The sequence below is a fragment of the Calypte anna genome, chromosome 12 (assembly GCF_003957555.1).
Source record: "Calypte anna isolate BGI_N300 chromosome 12, bCalAnn1_v1.p, whole genome shotgun sequence".
In the NCBI taxonomy this organism is placed as follows: Eukaryota; Metazoa; Chordata; class Aves; order Apodiformes; family Trochilidae; genus Calypte; species Calypte anna.
The window spans coordinates 16,871,638-16,891,147 of record NC_044258.1 but is presented as its reverse complement, the minus strand read 5'-3'; the positions used below and the strand labels follow the sequence as shown (position 1 = coordinate 16,891,147).

The window sequence follows — 19,510 nt, the reverse complement described above, 5'->3', positions numbered from 1 at the left end:
TTTAAAAAAACCTTAGAAATATCAAAAGTACTAACTTAGCTGCAATCAAAAGTTGAGGAGCAGCGCTGGGAAGCCCGGTTCCTGCAGACACAACACAGGTTGAGGTTTCCTCCTAGAGGTACCGCCGGGAACGGCGGCTCTGTCCGCACCGCTCCGCCCCTGTCCGCACCGAGATGCCCCGAATATCCTCACCAAATCCCGATGCTTTCCCCCTGCATCCCGCAGAAAGGCGGTTTTGGTTTTTTTTTTTTTTGCTTTTTTCCTTCTCTTTTTTTTTTTTTTTTTTTTTTTCATTTTTTCTTTTTTCTTCTTTTTTCTCTTTTTTCTTTTTTTTTCTTTTGTCTCTTTTTTCTTTTTTTTTCTTCTTTTGTCTTTTTTTTCTTTTTCTTTTTTTTATCCTTTTTTTCCCCTTTTTTTTCTTTTTTTTTTTCCTTCCTTTCTCCCAGTTTTTTTCCCCTTTTATAAACACACACCCACCCCCCAACCCCCCCAGGTTTCTCTAGCATGGCATTTGAGTTTTTTCCCTTTCTAACTGGAAATCCCTGTTTCCACTTGCTTTAGGGCTGTGTTGCCAGAAGAGACCCCACAACTGGAATTACGAACCTCAGGGAGTCCCCACGCCCAAGGAGAAACCCCCTCACAGCAAGGCAGGGGGCCCAACCCTCACACAAAATTTGATCCCTCCAGACAGGAGCATCAGTGCATTGCCAGCCCTGCCTTTGGGTGGAAATCAGCCTTTTTCCCCAGGAAATTACGAGGAAGACCACAAAGAGCGCCTGGATATAGGTGTGTGGAGGAGAAAGGTGAAGATCTGTCCTCAGGAAAGCTCAGGCATGCTTGGGGAGAAACAGTTTCTTCCAGATAACTGCTCTCCTTCAGGATTCACTTCTTTGGCCCAAGTGAAGATGCCACAAGATGCTCATGGCAGCATCTCCAGCCAAGGTCCAAGCCCCACATCAGCCTGTGCAGGTAAACTCCTCTCTGCTCCGCTTGCTCAGCCCTTCAAAGGCAGAGCATGGGGGCAAAGACACTGGAGTGAGACAAGCTCTAGTCCAAACACTGGAGGCTGCTTAGTTAAGAGATAATTTTGATTTTTTAATTTTTTTTTTTTAAGTCTGGATGCTTTGGTTTGGGTTGTCAGGGTTTTGCTTTTTTTTTTCTGTCTGGGTTTTGTTTTAAAAGTTAATTTGAAGCTTGAAAAAGTCACAGCACCAGAGTGGCTGGCTGAAAAAACAGTTTCCCAAAACCATCCAGCACCAGGGCAATGAACTTCAGCTCCTTGCCCTGCCAGTGCCTTGTGCTGCTAACCTGGAACCATCTCCAGACAGGGAAAGGGAGCTCAACCTCAGCAGCTGCTCAGCCCTTTGTCTTTCTACTGAGAAAATGAAAACATTGGTTAATAGCTCCAGTGCCAACTGCAGTTCATGTTTCAAATTAGCTAAAGTTTGTTATTTTACACTTTAGGTAGGAGCTGCAACAAACCCTTCACCAGCATAGTATACAAGCCCCTCTAGGATCCTTTGGAAGAGCTCCTGATGAGTTCACCAATGTTTGCACATTAACCTCTGGGTGAAAAGCCAGCCAGAGGGATGTGAGAACTCCGCCGAGCCCTCCAGAGCATGACACAAAATGATGCAAGTGTGGGAGCTGGGAGAGAAAAGGTTTGGTGAGCCCAGAAAAAATAATAAAACGTTTAAATCCTTAATTGTTTTTCTTGAAGATTTATCCAAAACTGAGCTCTCCTTAAGCCTGTGAGTTTGCAGAGCATTGTCAATAAATTAGATCATGCACACAAGGCAGGGATTTCAAGCCAAAAAGCTCTAGCCCTGAGTCTCTTCACAGCAACACTCCCCAGAAAAACGGCTGGAGATGAAACATGAGATATGTATTAATTATCAATGGTCTAATAGAAAATTTAATGAAGACAAGTATCTTCTTGCACTTTATCCATGATAACGATGATGGTACGTCAGCGAGATGCATACCTTACTCTGTGGCAGTGAATGTCAAGTCTGAAGCCATTATAGCAATTCACCACAATAATGGCTGGCCAATGTATGGACTTGTAGCACTTCATCAAAGTAATGACATTCATCCACAATTATTTATGTTATGGTAACAAAGAGCTGCCAAATGCAAAACAAATGACAGGAGGATTTGCAAGTGAATTCCTTCCCGTAAATTCTCCTTGGGTTATGCTTAAAGGCCCTCAGGATGGAAGGCTGCACAAACCCAGAGCTGTTGTGCCACCTTTTATTGCCTACGAGCCATGAACCCAGTGCTGCTGCTCTGCAGCTCTTCAGAGATGTACTGACAGCATTTGAGCTGTCCCTGGTTTACACCCAGGAGTTGCCTTCAGAATTTTACAGGAGTTAAAAAAAAACATATTTGGAAGATGACCTCTGCTTACATCTGCCTGTTAAGAGAAACAAAGACCCAGTTGTACCAACACTAACACATTGAACTCACAATATACGAGCAGTCCCCACTTACCTCGATGGTGGTTGGATTAGAGACATTATTATTACCAACCAGGATCCTCTGTTAAGAGCAGTAATTTTCTTTCAGGGGCATTCATGTGGGTGTTTGTATAAATACACTGTCAAACCCCTAGGAACACCAGCAAATATAAAATGGTGACATTCAGGTTCAAATGCAATGAACTAATTTATTTTTTTTAAAACGCAGCATCCAACTGTTTTTCAGCACTCACAGATGTCACTGGAACAACTTGAATACAAAAAACTGCCTAAGAACAATATACTACAGAGACCAGCTAATATTAATTGCTTTTAAAAATGCTCCCTGTTTAAGTAAATAAGAGCCAAACCTCCCTGCAGTAAATGTGCCTTCATATCATTACATACCAATGTAACAGCAATCTGAATGCATAAAGCATGAAAAGGTTGAAAATATTGGATTTTTTTTTTCTTTTTTTTTTTTTTCTTTTTTTCCTTTATCATATAAGTCTCCAAAGCAACACCCAGAAAAGAAAACAATAATATCTTCTCAGCTGCTCCTTCAACCACCCAGGTCAAAACTCTACGAAACTCTAAGCCGCGTTTTCCGAAGCGAACTCTGCCCTTGAGAGAAGACACTGGAGGACGCCCCTCACCACAGGCTCTGGCCACCCTCGATGACCAGATTATGGCCTGTCATGTAATCTGAGGCTTCAGAGGCCAAATAGACAACTGCAGCCTGGAGGTCAGTGGCCTGGGCCAGCCTCCCAGCAGGGATGTCCAGGAGCCAGCGTCGCACCAGCGGCTGCAGCTCCTTGGAGCGGATCAGTGGCGTGTCCACGATGCCCCTGCAAAGAGCAGACAGGCTGTGAGGCTTAGAGGGTTTCTTTAAAATTATTTCATACTGTGTTCATAGATATAATCAGTTCACCCCTTTATTTTAGGTTACTTGTCATAATTTTATGTTTTTTTTCTATAAACCAATAGTTTAGAACCAAACTCAAAAACTCCTTGGACTCTTGGTAATGGTTTTCTTCCACCTATTTCTTATGTTTTTAGAGCATGTCACACAGTGGGTTTGTGTACAAGCCAGAAACTGAAAACCACCCTACTTCCTATATGTCAAAAAAACAAGGGACACAAAAGTCAGAGCCCTCCTGGGTACCAGACCCTTTCCTCACAAAAAAAGAAGAGGCAAAGCTCAGCACAGCACCCCCAGTGCTGTCCCCCTCAACCAACAAATCACCCTGTATTTACCCATCTTTCTTCTTTCACATTAATGAACAGTTGCCCTATTTATTAAAACTCTGCTACGTTCATTTTCTTCAGGTGCCCCTAAAAATGAGTGATGCTTGGGAAAGCACAGAGCAGGGTGAACATTTGGCTGGCGTTTCTGCCTTTAACTGCGACTGATTTGTCGTACTCCTCCTTAACAACATATTTGTATTTTGCAAAATGTATAATTTTTTTTTTTTTTCAGGCCCTGAACAAATATATTTACATAACTGTGTCTAACGAGAAATTACATTTAACTTCTCAGAAATGACAATAAGTAAAACCTGAACTGCCAATTCCACTTCATTAGCGTGGTAGAAATGCATTCCAAATGTTAATAAAAATTCCAACATGCTGATAAATTAGCGCTTCTAAGGAGCATGTGACACCTTGGTTAACATATTCAACCTCAATTATATTTCTCTTCAGCACCCTGTTATCTGGAACCTTTGCTGGCAATCAGAGGTGCTGTTTTTCAGCGGCCAATTTTCTAGATAATGTAGCTTATCAACACTGTGGGTAAACTTGCCAATGAAATCAGGCTGCACTGAACCACACACACGCTAATTGCATCTCTTTTTTATGCATATTTACAGACTGTCACTTCAAAGAAATCAGTGGCCCATTGAGGCAGCCAGTTAGCTGGAAGAATTGCCTCTTGCAAATGAAAATTAGCAAACAAGCTAGTGATAAATATGAAATGAACAAAGTATAAAAATACCCATTTTGTTCTGAAACTTCATCGGCATCCCAATTTCTACTTCCAAGGAAACAATTTTTTGAGACACGCTGGATTCTGGGTATGAGATTCACCTTTTGTTTTAAATGAAGGCTGAAACCTCCTATTTACCCTGTTACAAAGTGAAACTAATTCAGACTTTCCCCCAAACATTTCTCTTCTCACTAATCGGGCAGGATTTAAATATCAGCTTTAGTTTTTTATTCTAATAGTCAAGAAGCACCAGAGCAGTTCAGAAGCTGTGAGAGATGCAGCTCACTTAAGCTCTGACAACGTAATAAAATCAAACACATTCCAGCATAAGATTGCAGATGATTTACTTATTTCCCCCAAGAACAGCACCCCTGCTTTACCCCCCACTCTCTCAAACTCCTTGAAAACTGTTTTTCTTCAGAAAAAAGCATGCTTTGAGCACCAGATGTGACATATATTGGACTCCTTTCCCTCCCATGCCTCTCACTGTGCTTACAAAAGCATCAGCATAATCATCCTGGCTTTACACTATCAGAGCTCAGAATAAGATCTATCTGATTATACAATTATTATTTTTTTTTAATTTACAGATATGTTGTAAGCCCAGGGGACTGCATATCAAGAATAAGGCAAACAAACCTCCAGAACAACAGATTTTGCTAAAAAGAAGACATTTTTTTAATGTGGTTGGGAAAATGATCTTTGGTCTGATCACTGCAACCTATAAATAGCAGCACTCTGCCTCTCACTGGACCTTTCTTTAGGTTGACTTCAAGCAGCAAAAAATTTAGATGTGTGTGCAACCAAACTTCAGGACAAAGTTTTTGTTCTAAAAACGAAGGGGAAAAAAAAATACAGTGTGAAACTTAAAAGTTGCAAACACACATACTGATGGCACTATAAATATTAGGCATGTCATTGATACTACACATCTTCTGGGAAGGCTTTGGTGCCAAGTTGGGCAATTTAATGTTGTCGAACCCTTTTAGGCAGATTTTAGTTGGCTTCTAACCAGTTCCAGCAAAGACAACTGCCAAAGCATTAATTCCTACCTCATCTCATATGCAGTGCTGAGCCTATCAGTACTTTCTGTTGCATGTCAATGTAATATCAAACTGCTGGTTCCTTAATGTTAGACATGAGCATCAATATTTCATTATTGATACACAGGACAATTGGAGACATTAGGAAGAAGGAAAAAAAAAAAATTGGGTTGGGGGGAGGAGAACCAACCAAAAACAATTGTCTGAAACATTTCCATTTCAGGAGACACATTAGGAAAAATATCACTTACCAGATACTTAACTGGAATTGTTACGTGTGCTCAATCCCCAAATGAGAGCAAAAAAAGATTCCATCTGTATGTAACTTGATTTCTTTCAGATGAGTTATTAATTTGAATGAGTTAAGTACACTCCACTTAATCAGGAAGTGTTTAATCAAGAGATCCACTTAATTGGGACATCTCCCAAGGAATTAGATTTAAGTCCAAAGATACTTACCAGCAACAACTGCTGCTTAATGGGGATGGTAATGCTGCTTAATTGGGATGCCTTCAGGTGATGCTGGGGTGCTCCTTCTCCTGACAGCTCTGCTTCTCCTTCCCCATGATGGGATACACCCAAAAACTGTCCTGATCCTGCCCTACCTGCTTTCTAACTCCTCATACCCACCCAAGAGCCTGTTACAGCTCCACATCCTTCCAGGGGAACAAGGTGAGTGTGCAAGGGATGAAGCTTCTTTGCACATCACATCCTAAATCCAAATCCCACTGGAGCTCAGCAGTGGGTTGCACGTGGTCTGTGACAAGCTGGCCTGGTTATGGGTTGAGCTGAAGATCAGCTCCCAGCTGCCCATCACCAAAGGTCATTGCATTATGGCATTTTATCCTATTTTATCCACAATCATCCCAAGGAGTCTGCTGTAACATTTTATGCATTGATAACTTTTATGCATTGCTCTGCATAAGTGTTATACACTCACTAAGAAATTAAGTCGATAACAAGTGACCAGATAGGAAGATAGGGAAAAAAAGTGAAAAGATTGCATGATAAAATACTGTTTAAGGCCACACTGGAATTTTTGGAGCTTCAGCTGAGAGCAGGTAGGCTGAGAGTTCCCTAAAGCATCAGCACAGTCATGAGTAGGAAGGGCAAAGGACAAGGGCACACTTCCATATCTTACTTATCTACAGGTTATCTTGGCTACCACTATGCCCCATATCTACTTAATGTCTTCAATTGTCCTGTGTATCAATAATAAAAAACTGATGCTCCTGTCTGACATTAAGGAACCAGCAGTTTGGAATCACTTTGACATGCAGCAGAAAGTACTGATAGGCCTTGAAAAGGGTGATATTTTTTTTTTCTCCAGCTCCAACAATTGCCTTCAGAAACATGATTCCAATTCAATTCCAACTTACACAAAACAATGAGTTTTGATCATTGGGTGGGGATTTTTTAAATTTCCATAAACCTTTTAGAAATGGGTAATTCCTCATTTAAGAGCATCCTCATCCATAATGTCTGACTGTGGCACTGCTATGCCACCTCCAACAGTCAAAATTATCCATGTATTTTCAGACAAAGCCAGGATCATTTGAGCTTCCCTAATTCCTTCCATCTCCCCTGGCTCCAAAACTCCAGCACAAATTCCCTAGCACAGGTTATGGGAACACTCTTATGGAGCTGATTTTTCAGCACGGGGAAAATCCCATCAGAAAGTAAGACGCTGCTTATGGAACCTGTGGATCACATCAAGTGAAGGCTGGAATCACTGGGATAATTACTAATAAAGAATAATAAAATAAAAAATCATAAAATAAAAAATCATAAAATAAATAATCATAAAATAAATACTCTTAAAATAAATAATCTTAAAATAAATAATCATAAGGAAGACAGCTACCACAAGGGAGTGGAGAACAGACCAAAAGTAACAACACAAGCACTTGCCTATTGAGCTCTGTGCTTTTTATTTTTCTTCTTTTTTTTTTTTTTTTTCCCCCCCTAACTCCACTTGTGGATTGAAATATGTAATTTGTTTTTCCTAATTTGATGTACATTATATCTTCATTATTACAATTTAACTCCTGGGTTAAAATCCTGCCCTTCTCACTTACTCTGATTGACTTCACTGGTCTACGGAATTTGACCGCTTCCAATTAACGCTGCCCACTTGGGTTTGAGCTCAGCACTATCATGCACTGTTAATTGCTTAATAAAATGCCTGTGTTGGACACATGTGTGAGAAACAGGGGAAGAAAAAGTCTACGTGGCAAGAAAACAACGGGAATAAATATCACAAGAATCAAACGTACAGCTTTATGCCTCTAAAGAGAAGGAAAGTGTGATTTGTAATAAATATAGATATATATTTACAAAATTACACCTGGCCTCCTGTGATTGTCAGAGCTGAACAGTATCTCAATTACAGCAGCACAATGTGGCTTTTAAAGTGCCTATACATTTGTCTCAAGTAAAAAGGGGAAAGAGGTACTGTCTATTAAGTGTCAAAAGCCTTTTCTTTAACCACAGAAGGCTTGGACAGACTAAGGAAATATTTCATCTGGAAGAGAAACGCTAAAAACTACCCTTCACATTTTTGGAAAACCTATTATCAAATGCTAAAACCTCTTCTTAAATCCTTGAGTATACACAGCAACAGAGCAGGCTCGGTTCTAAGTATTTAAACCTTTGTTAAGGGGAAAGACAACATAAAAAGGATGCAACCCACCTGCTAATTAGAAACTTTATTTGCTGAGATACTGCTCATCCGAGCTTCTTAGATTTCATTCTCTTTGTGCTTTCAGACTGAGACTGTGTTTTACTTACGGGGAAATGCAGTTGACTTTTACTCCTCTGTCAATCCACTCGGTTCCTAATGTCTGCGTTAATTTTACGACCCCGGCTTTCGAGGCGTTGTACGCCAGCTGCTTCTGTGGGTGTGGGACTGGAAGGGATTCAGAAAGAGAAAATTATTTATTCTTCACCAACTGAGATAGCTCAGAGCCTGCCTGAACAATTCTCTGTGTTAAGATGAATTACTGGACGTTTTCCTCCCTGCGCCAAGCTGGCAGCGAGAAGGATTTAGCTGCCCACACAACAAAACTCTGTTTTGCCATCTCTGTTTGCCTCAGCAGGTAGGGAACTGGGGGGAAAAAAATGAGTAAAAAATCAAGAAACAAAGATGTTTAAAAGGTTCTGTATTTGGGCAAAATCAAATCCGAGGGATTAAACATACTTAGGCAATACTTGACTAATTCCAAGAAAGATAGTTATATACACACATATAGTGTAAATCTATGTGTGCTTATGTACAAAATACTAAAATACTTTTAAACTCTTGTACTAATAAAATATAATGTACCATAAAGATATATTATGTATTGTATCACATTACATAATATAATACATTCTATGTTGTAATCTGATATAATTTATATGATATCATACGATATAAGTGCACACTATATTTTATATAACTTATCTTATACATAGCACCCTGGAACAAATTCTTCTCCTTAATTTTAAAATTATCTGTAGTCTGAAGCAAATACATCATATTATCTAACCAGTGTTTGTGTGGATGTGAGCACAGGTGTGTCCTAAAAATTCAGAACACCCACCACTTCCAAAATCTGAAGCTTTTGAAACTGTTTCAGTGATGTCACATGTCAGTCAGGGAGGGAAAATGATCAGCTTGCTAATTACAATGTTCATGCTTGTTAGTGCTGTGTGCTCGAGAGGGTCTGCCCCTCCACCAGCTCTCACACTTGCAGTATTCCCAGGAAAGCTACTTAAGGACACATCACCAGTGGATGGAAAGTGCTTTAAACCCACCAGAGTCAAATCAAGTCATCCCAGCTGCTGGGACTTACACCCACAAAGTTTTCCTTCTTGGACCTTCTGGCCACCATCAGGACTTCATTAAACAAACCCAGTGCAAAGCACTGATAGGTGATCAGCCCCATACTGGCACTGAGCACTGCCAAGCTGCTGGCTCCTCCATGGCAGGGAAATCAGTGCCTACTATCAGGAATCACAAAGCCAATTGTATCCTGTGGGATACAGCCCTGAAAACAGGGAAACTGAGTCTATGTGAAAAACAGCCAGAAATCCCCGTGATGCTTGGATAAAAGCAGATGGGAGGCACGGGTAGAGGGCATTAAATGGGTCTGAATTTTTCAAGTTGAGCTGGTGCATCAGTTCTAGATCACCACAGGCCATGATACCTCAACATACTCACTAATGCTTCCATTGCCTAAACCCACTGGGTTTGTGAAAGTCCATTTAATGAGTGAGAAGGAAATACTAAACAAATTGAGTTACCCAGACTCTGAAAGAGCAAAAAGCCCTGACACAAAGTACAGCACTTGTGAATAAGGAGCTTTGCCTTCAGCACAGATGTTTGTGAATAAGTTTAAAGCACACACATGATGGGATCAACAATTAGTTTTGGTCTGTTGGGGGGTTTTTTGCATGCACTGGAAGTTTGCTAAAAAATTCAGAGGCCTTTTGCTTGCTCCGATGAGCATTCCACACCATGGCTCCCCTCTGCCAATATTTATTCTGTGCTCCTTTTTTGTTCAAAAGGAAATAATTCACATTTCAGCCACTTTGCCCTCTGTGTGTGGCTGCTGCCCCTCAGCCTCAGCACTGCCGTGCAGGCTCTCCAAGAGATGTGGAATGTGATTTCTTGATTAATTGCCAGGCATCAGCTCCAAGTTACATACAACTTCGGTAGTTAACCTTGTGACCTCCCAAAAGCAGTTCTTTGCTAAACTTTCCAAACATGTCTGTTTGTGATAAATCATTCAGCATTTGCTACATAGAAAAGGGTTTTGGCACCACCTCTGCACCTCCAGCACATACGGGTGAGAACAGCAAGTGGGTGCCAGCTATGACAGTCAATTTTCTGACTCAGGAAGGGGGTCCTCAGATGGGGTTTTCAAGAGAGTCCTTCCATGTACATGCTTTTGTCTTCATAACAATATCTAAGGAAGGTAATTCAGAAGATGAAACTTCCCTTCCTGAGACACTTGGCCCCTCTCAAAGGGAAGAGCTCAAGAGGAAGGCAAGGAAGGTTGTGAAGCTCTTGCTCTGGGTGGGGTTTTTGCAGCTGAGCACCCTGCTCCACCTTCTCCTCCTCCTCCTGTACCTGAGGTGGTCTCTTACAGACAGAAGAGCAAATCTGTAACCCTCTGTGTTCCTACAAAAAGGAGCTTGAGCTTGTGAACAAAGCTTTGCCTCTGGCAGTGTCACCAAAACCACCTGAATTTATAAGGCTTCTGAGAAGCAAGAGCACTCATTCCTGTTTGATGAGAAGATGGGAGGAGAGCAGACAACAATTTCAACATTTTCAACACCTGACATTACTTTTTTTGTGACCTTGGTTGGTGCATAAGGCTTCTAAGCCTGACCTCAAAGCAGCCACCTGATGTTAATGAGAGGTGTACATGGAGAGGAAAAGACCAGGCCACTTACCACTAAAGATATTCCCTATAAAAATTCCAGATCTAAGTTACATCTGTGCAAACCGTGGAGCTGCAGCAGCCTCGTCTGCCCTACTGAAGCATCCGTCTGGATTAACTCCAGTGAAATACCAGAATCAAAATGCACATATGCAAAATGTATGCAGTTTATCTTCAGTTAATTAAAACTGATTCTGAGCAGTGTATCTGGAAAAATTACAAACAAAAACCTTCCTCTCCTGCTAAGAGGCTCCTCATTTTTTCTCTATCTCTGAGGAAGGACTCAACCTACTGGGAAAAAAAAAAAAAAAAATCCCCTAACTATTTCTAGTAACATTTCATACTATGCCAGTTGGCCAACATACTTAAATAACCAACCAACCAACATATTTATTTAACATTCAGCAGATGGACATGATATGAACATCGTGGTTTTCAGTCGTAGTTTTATAACTACTAGATTTTTGCAATGCCAAGATTCAAACAGGTTCAGAAGGTAAATGCATCCCCCTTAACCTCTGGCCTAGCACACATTAACTTCCAATGACATTTAAATGCATCTCCTGATGACCCTTCCAGGCTGCTCTTAGGTTTGCTTTCCAAGGTTCCTTCCTGCTCCAGGTCTGATGCCCTCAAATGTGATCCCCATATGGGTCTCAGAGCACAGCAGAGCTGTGCCAGGGCCTGATGGAGAAGCTGGGCACTGCCTGAGCATCTCTGGGCTGCAGGAGCAGGGCTGGGAGCAACGTGCCAAAACAGCAGCCCCCCAGTTGGTGCCAGTTTCCAGACCTTCATCACTTTCCCTAAGCTGGAATACCTCCCAGTAATTATTTTTTATTTTTTTTACAGCAATAATATGGTCGGTGACAACCCAAGCCCAGAGCAGAGCCCCACAGAGCAAGAAAGTCTGGGGTATATGAAATTTAAAGCTCTACATTCTTGTCAAGAGTATTTTTCTTTGGGAAATTCTGTAACTCTACAAAGCTGGAGTGGAGGGAGGGATGGTGCCTGTGTTTAAGCAAAAGCAAAACAGCTGGTAAAGACACTTGAAAAAAAAGATTAACAACAACATTATAAATGCATTTTTGAAGAAACATTTAAAGTTACTGTGTAATAAACTGAGCAGAATGTCAGAGAATGTCAGACTGGGCACAGTAAAAATAAATGTTATTCCCAAGGAAAATAAAAAGACTGCATATTTATGTAATATTCAGCAGATGGACATGGTATTAATACAGGGGTTTTCAGTTGTACTTTTATAGCTACTAGATTTTCTTGCCTAACTTGGCAACCCAAGGCACTATTTGATTTTTGGATTTGGACAATACTGCAACAGATGTCCAGACCAATAAAATAAATTCCTAAAGGGCTCTGCTTAATTTGTGTAATTGATCAATTTTTGTTACATGGGCCTCAGCTCACCAGCATGTAACTGCCTTCCAGATTAGCTCAGCAGTGGGGATTTCATTCCATATGTTCCAATGGTTCATTGGCACTTTGACCACACTGCTGATTCAGCAGCCTTGGTGCAGACACCTGTTGGCAAGGGTAATGAAATAAAACTGCAGGTTTTGGGGTGAAAAACTGGCACACAACCTTCTGGATGGCTTGGAAACACCTTGGGTGCACAACTCTTGCACCCAAAGATGTTTTCCTGACAGCAATGGGGAATTCACCAGCACCTCTCCCATGTCATCCGTGCCTTGGGAGTCAGAGAAGGTGACTCCACCTCTTCTATAAAAAGGAATAAGTGCTCTAAAACATCGAGGACTGATAAATGTTGAAAAATGACATCAATAAAAATTCTGTAGTACATTTCCTCTAATACAAAATGTCAGTGATTTACTCCTTCCCAATACAGGTTTAATTGATTCAAATAGCATCGGTAGTAATTAAAATATGGATTCTGAAGCACAACTGTTAGCTCTCATCACTCACCTATTAAACTTGCCATGGATGCTGTGTTAATTATCTTCCCATACCCTTGATTCAGCATAATGCGGCCTGCAGCCTGTGACAGAAATTAAAGGAAAGACCAGTGACCCTTTTTGTGATTGTGCTAATAATGACATGATAATAAATTAAGTCTTCACTTTTCAGAAGAGTTTATGTGCTAACACATTTTTTTTTGAAGCACTTGATATAAAAACTTGGTATAAAAATGGCTGATGCAGGAAAAAAAACCCTTCACCATTTCAGACCCGCTTTGCTGTTGGCAGGATTATTTCAAAATAATCACAAAACTTGGGGAAATTTCCTGCCTTTCAGGATGTGTCAAATAATCACCCTCCAAAAAATCTGGCTATTTTTATATACCTGGATTTGGGCAGCCAGTAAGCACCTGATGCTTTCGAAAAAATGCACCAAAATCCACAGCTGATGTACAGCCCATCTCCCCTTAACTTTACCAAAACGAAGAGAAATACAAATGTGATAATTAGGAACAAAGTGTTATTACATCTTAATTAAGTAAAGGCTTAGAATACCATTGCCCATTTGCAAACCAGACCAGCACAGCATTTCCCACTTACTTGGCAGCACAAAAATAATCCCCTCAAATTCACATTAAAAGTTTTGTCCCATTCTTCCAGGGAAGTCTCTTCACTTGCAGAGTTCATGTTGATTCCTGCGTTGTTGCAAGCAATGTGAACTGTGCCCCAGCGAGCTACAACTGCATCCACAAACCTCTGCACATCCTCAGGTTTGCTCACATCTGCTGCCAGAGCAATGCCTTTAATCCCTGTGTTAAAATAAGAGCCATGAAGTGAGAAAAGGGATTCACAGAGAAAAAAAAAGAATCTATTTTGTGACTGATTATTAAGTTGTATATATTTACATATATGCATTTTTAATATATATATTTATATATATGCCACTTTAATTCATTGCTCCACACCAAAATGTTGCTACCTGGTGCCAGGTTTGCAAACACCAGCCCAAGGGCTGAGGGGAACCTGGCACTGAAGGAGGACGAAGCTTTGAACACTGCACCATCTTCTGTCCAAACCCTCAACTGCATCCTCCTCCTCCTCAAGCACTTCCACAGGGAGCATCCTGCACTGGAGCCTGGATGAGAACAGCTCAGGAATAAGATCAAGCAAAGGACTCTTTCACTTGCTCAGATGCAGATGGTTTTTAGGTTTGTTTTTTTTTTCTCTGGATGAACCACAGCATGCAGGCAGCTGGAAATCTCAGACAAAAACAAACCAGTTTTTAGTGGGAGCTAACTGGGAATACCAGCAGGTTCCCAGGTATGGTAGTCCCAGTGTCTGGCCTCATTCATTGCAAAACACACTACTGGAACAACACAAGTGTTCAGGAGTGTGGAGATTGTGCATGCAAAAGTTGTACTTTTTTTTCATGTAAAAACCCAGGCAGTGAAATTTGCACCAGGTGTGATCCATGAATAGCTTCACTTAATATACTATGAAAATTAGCTTTAAATACCCTTATATTAAACCAAACGAGCAGCCTACTGAGGTATCTGATGCCAATGGGATTATACCCATCCTGTAGGACAAACCCAGGAAGGCTTGTGGGGAAATGGGTCCTAAGTCACAGGAGGAGGCAGCTGCTGGGGCTGGACCATAGATGAGCAGTCTGCCAGCAGCCAGCACACAGGTAGGAAGTTACAGTTGTTAAGGCAATTTGTTTTTTTTTTTTTTGGTAGTTAAAAGGAAAAATGATTTCCCATTGGTCATTTAGATCATTCCAATGAAAAGTTTAAAAGAAGTCTTAAAACTTATCCTAGGAGAACAGGTGAAGACTCCAAAGTTGAAGCTTTGAGATGGAGGTTTCCACTAACACAATGCAAAACAAGAACTGCTCAGTGATGTTTGAAGAAAATTACAGGGAAAGTGGCTTTTGGATGGAAAAGCTTGATCTCCAGTGCCTCCAGAAGCCTTCTGGAGCACCTGCCCCAAGGTGATGCTGCTCTGGGCTGCTCCCACATTGGGCCATGGGAGCTCATGTCCCCTCTTGGCCTTCAGTCATGCCATGGTCCCCTTGCTCTCCATGGCAGAGAAAAGGTCAGGCTCATAGTACACCACCTACAAAAATGAATACACATTCTGCCACAAAACAAGACCTCTTCTTTTATCACAGGTTTTATGCTAAATATGCTGAAAGAATAAGAACAGCCAGACAGCCCCCGTGGCTCCTCCTAATTGTTATCAAGACGTGCAGGGAGCTGCTGCAATCTTTCTTATTCAATCTACAGAGAAAATGGGTGCAAGCGTGTTACTAATGGTAACAGAACGAGGCTCTTCACCTGCCCTCCAACTCTCACCCCATTCGTGGCTTCATCTTACACAACAGTTCATAAAAACAAGACAAAAGGTGCCCTGCGTGAGTGTCTCACAAGCCAGCACTGAAGGCACACTCACTTCAAACCAGAGTCCCCCACTTGACCTGAATCAATTCAGCTGATATCCCTGCACTTCCAAGGAGGGAGAAAAAAAAAAACCCCACACTTTATGTCTCTCCACTCCTCCACCCTCCCCAAACATGTTAAAAATAAAATAAACTCTGTAAAGATGGCTTCAGATCTGTAGTCCTAAGCACAGGTAAGAAAGCCAAGACATGACCAGCCTGCCACGTGCACCTCCAGAGTCCTCTGTTTAGTTTTGTGGTGCTTCTGGAGGCATTTTTTAGGCAGAGGAGGTGGGGAGGAGCCCAATGGCTCCATGCTGCAGAGGCATTGATGTGCTGAACCTGCTCGAGGTGCCCTTCTGCAGGGGACAGGGACATCCTCCCCCCCCATCCCTCCTCTTCCACAGGGCTTCATCTCTGCTCTCTCTGCAGACATGGAAGAATCCATTGCATAAAGACAAGAAGATCAGAAGTGACATTGTGGGGAAGGCATTTGCATAGTTTAGAGTGAAAATGCACATTTTAAAAATCCCATTAGACTCATTCCTCCCATAAGGTAGAGGCAGTGATTCCCCCCTGAAGACAGAGGGGTATGTAGTGGAAGGTAACCCTCAGGATTTTTTGGTTATGTTTCATCATTTTTGGTTCTTCTGTCAGGATCCATTAGCAACTGTTGAAAGAGGTATTCACTCAGGAGCTCAAACCAAAGACCCCTATAGCCAAGGGAGATACACCCGAGCTGTCTAACAAAGCTAAAACTGAGATCACAGAGGTTCTGATGTTTAAAATTCATCATTAAATGATGGCACCATCCCAAAAGACAGTGAAGGGCTCCTTGGTATAAGAAGTAAAGGGGGTTTAAGAAAGCTAAGCAAAACATTTTGAAAAAGTATCGAGGTAACTTGGAGCACCACATTTCCAACGTCAAGTTAAAGACCCATAACCAAAAAGAATGGGGGGAAATCCCAGATGTTTTGTTCTTATTATAGCAGGAAAAATATGTATTAATGCTATGAATGCTTCAATTTACTCATCTGAGTAAAGCTAGCTGAGCCTTTTTGCAAAAATTTCTTTCCAGCAGAATATGTTACTTCTTTGAAGCCAAAATGCTTCGTGGAAACATCTTGATTTCAACAAAAGTTTTCAAGGGAAATTTTCTGAGGTCCAGGCTCGACTCTCTGGTTACCTCTAGAGGGAAAAAGATTGAAAACCTGACCTTTTCAGATCCTTTCCAAAAACGGGCATTTGGATACAATTCCCTTTCACAAAAGCATTACAAAGTTTGGGTTTTGTTCCAACAAGGAATGGTAATAAATCTGAAACCTCAAAAACCATCATGAGATGGAATAGATGTGCCTTGACCAGCTGCACTGGTCAAGCTGATAGAAAATACTTGATCTCAAAGGATAAATTTATATAAAGATGGGGAAGACTGATTTTCTTTACTTTAGACTGCAATAATATTTGTTGTGCTTCACAAACTTTCCCACTGCATTTTGTAACACCTCCCAAAATCTCCTCTGGGCTTGCAGCCCAGCAGTGAAGGAGCAGAGATACAGGGCAGCCAGTGAAAGATGGAAAACCAAACTCCTACTGAAAATCCCCTGGAGAAAAGTTAAGTGAAGTTTCAAATTGGCTGCTGGCATCCCAGGTCTCAGGGCATTAGCAAGGAGCCCATTTCTTCTTGATATGCAGGATCTCACTGGGAAAAGTGTCCAAAAGGCAAGGTAACTCCTAGGGTATAACTACTTGGTGCCAAGACCATCTGGCTGCTTCAGTGCATAAGAGAATGGAAAGCTTCAGGGAAAGAGGGACTGAATGACTCAAGAATTTATAATAGGAACTGGACATTTTCTAGTCTAGGTGGTTCTTTTGGGATCAGATCATCAATCAAAGCTTTAACCAGCACACTGATACTCAGGGTGGAGTCTCCTGCTTACCAGAGCTGGGATGATACAGAGCAGGACTTGTTAAGATGTTCTCTGCAAGAGGCTCAGGATGGCATCAAAACCATCCCTCACTCCTTCCTTCCTCAGGAAAGTGGTTGAGGATGGGTGACAGAAATACACCTGGAGGTGTTGGGGAATATGGTTTTTCAATGCAATCCCTTTCTGAAGCCAGAGTGGAAACAAACACTGGTGACTGAAATCCACATGGGAATTCCTTGGCCAAAGCCCAATCTTTAGAGGCAATGAAGAACTGAACTTTGAAGAAGGCTCAGTTGTACCCTCACAAAAGGAATTATAAAATGAATAACATTTTCTTTCTTTTCTCATTAAAATTGTATTTCCAGTTTTCTTTTTCCCCTTTACAATTGTAGTGTAGCAAAACTCCAGGGGGAAATTCCATTTTATGTTAGGTTTTCTGTTTTTACAGCTAAACCAGAAGTGGCTTGCAGGGCATTTTACCTCTTACTTGGGGTTTTAGTTATTATGTATATTAGTATTGTGTTCCCTATCTGATCTTGCCTGCACAGCTGAGGGTTTCAAAACTGACTTTGCTTCAGTCTGAGGCCACACTGAGAGATTCAGGCTGACAACACCCCTGCCTTGGTTTGGTGTTTTTTCTGCATGGTGTAGACATGAGGTATGGAGGAGGTGTCACAGAGGGGGGGTATGTGCTAACAAGTTCATAGGCTGTGGTTGTCATCCATCCTTGGTGAAGCCTGAGGTGCCTTGGCTGCAGACAGCATCATCCCAGTGACTGCTGAGGGAATGCTGACATCCAGCCTGGGCAGGAGAAGCTTTGTGGCCATTCCATGTACTCACTGTTGGAAAACCCTCTGCTCTAACTATTCCCTATCAGAAGGAAGGAAGAGAACTGCCCCACAGAGGAAGGGCCAGGTCTGCCAGAGGGAAGCAGCTGGTGACAACCCATCACAGGGGCCATCTCCAGCGGGACCTGCTGGGCAGGCTTGGTCTTACCTTTCAGGCTGAGCTCGCACACCACAGCCTCTGCCTTTGCAAGGACCAGGTCCACAACAGCTACTTTAGCCCCAGCTTCACCCAGAGCATGAGCAAAGGCTCTCCCAATGCCCTGCCCTCCTCCTGTGACAAAGGCCACCTTCCCATCCAAACGCAGGCGGTCGAGGATGCGGTGCTGGTTAAAACCCCAGAAGACTTCATCCCTCACCACTTCTTTCTACAACAAAAACACATACAGAACGGTTTAGGTTAGAAGACACCTCCAAAATCACCCAATCCAACCTTTGACCAACACCATATACATGGCACAACAAGGTGCCAAGGTCAGGGACAGCTCTGGAGGGCTCTGCCTGTGGGAATGAAGTAGGAGCACAAAGTGGGATCCCCATCTTCTTGGCCCATTCTTTAACACCAAATGTGTGACTGATTAAAGCCCCAAAAGCCTCTTTATCTCTGCAGATATTGGTCTCAACAGGAGAGCCAGATATGGTATTTCCTGACCCTGTTTCCCATGGGGTCAAGTACAACATCTTCAAAGATGACTGATTAAGTCTCCCAGCTACTTCATCCCAAGGCCCAATCCTGGTTCCAGAAAGGCACAAAGACTGAGAACAAGTTTCCAAAGGCAGGATTTGATTCAAGTGGAGTGCAATCAAAATATCTTCACAAGGCTGGTGCACAAATAAAGATATCAGCCAATAACTTACACCAAGCTGTCATCTGATCAGCTGCCATACATCATTTCCCCCCTGACTGGAATCAAAATGGAAAATACAAGATGTTTAAAATCTTGAGTTTCAAATGCCAGGAATTACCAGTGGGTGTAGCTTTGGGAGCACTCAGAAACTGCAAAACAATCAGGATATTTGGGTCTGGATTTACTGAGTCAGGCCATTATGGTTCCAGATGGAAATTTCATTACAGCTGCATGATGCCCTCTATATAAAATAGAGAAAGAAAAATGCACCATCTTTTCTATAGGACAAGTAAAATCTAAGGCCATAAAAATATTCACCTCAGAGACCATTGGAGGGCATCATGTGATGCTTTGGGGGGAAAAAAAAATAAAATAGAGGTACTTCAGAAATATTGCATTGGTTCATTACTGGGCTCCTGTTCCATCTGCCTACACCCTCCTGCATGGGAAGGACCAGAGACTCCAGGGACAGACTCCTGACAAGCAGCATTCCAGCTACTCCAGGGATTTATCACAGCACCAGCATGGCTGATCCAAAAGACTTTGCATGGAATCAACATTTAATAGCTCTGGTATAATCCTGGACTCCTGAGGCTAATA

At 41.9% G+C, this 19,510-nt stretch overlaps 1 protein-coding gene across 1 annotated transcript in view; it reads right to left on the bottom strand.

Annotated features, from left to right (window-relative positions):
* Positions 1-3,097: 3,097 nt before the first annotated feature.
* Positions 3,098-19,510, bottom strand: part of LOC103533758 — a 31,760-nt gene continuing 15,347 nt past the window's right edge. Inside the window, exons 7-11 of the mRNA XM_030458538.1 lie at positions 18,214-18,423; positions 13,450-13,658; positions 12,857-12,929; positions 8,280-8,397; positions 3,098-3,307 (exon numbers count right to left, since the gene is read on the bottom strand). Coding sequence (XP_030314398.1) covers positions 3,112-3,307; positions 8,280-8,397; positions 12,857-12,929; positions 13,450-13,658; positions 18,214-18,423 — 806 coding nt within the window. The 3' untranslated portion in view covers positions 3,098-3,111. The remainder of the gene's footprint in view (positions 3,308-8,279; positions 8,398-12,856; positions 12,930-13,449; positions 13,659-18,213; positions 18,424-19,510) is intronic.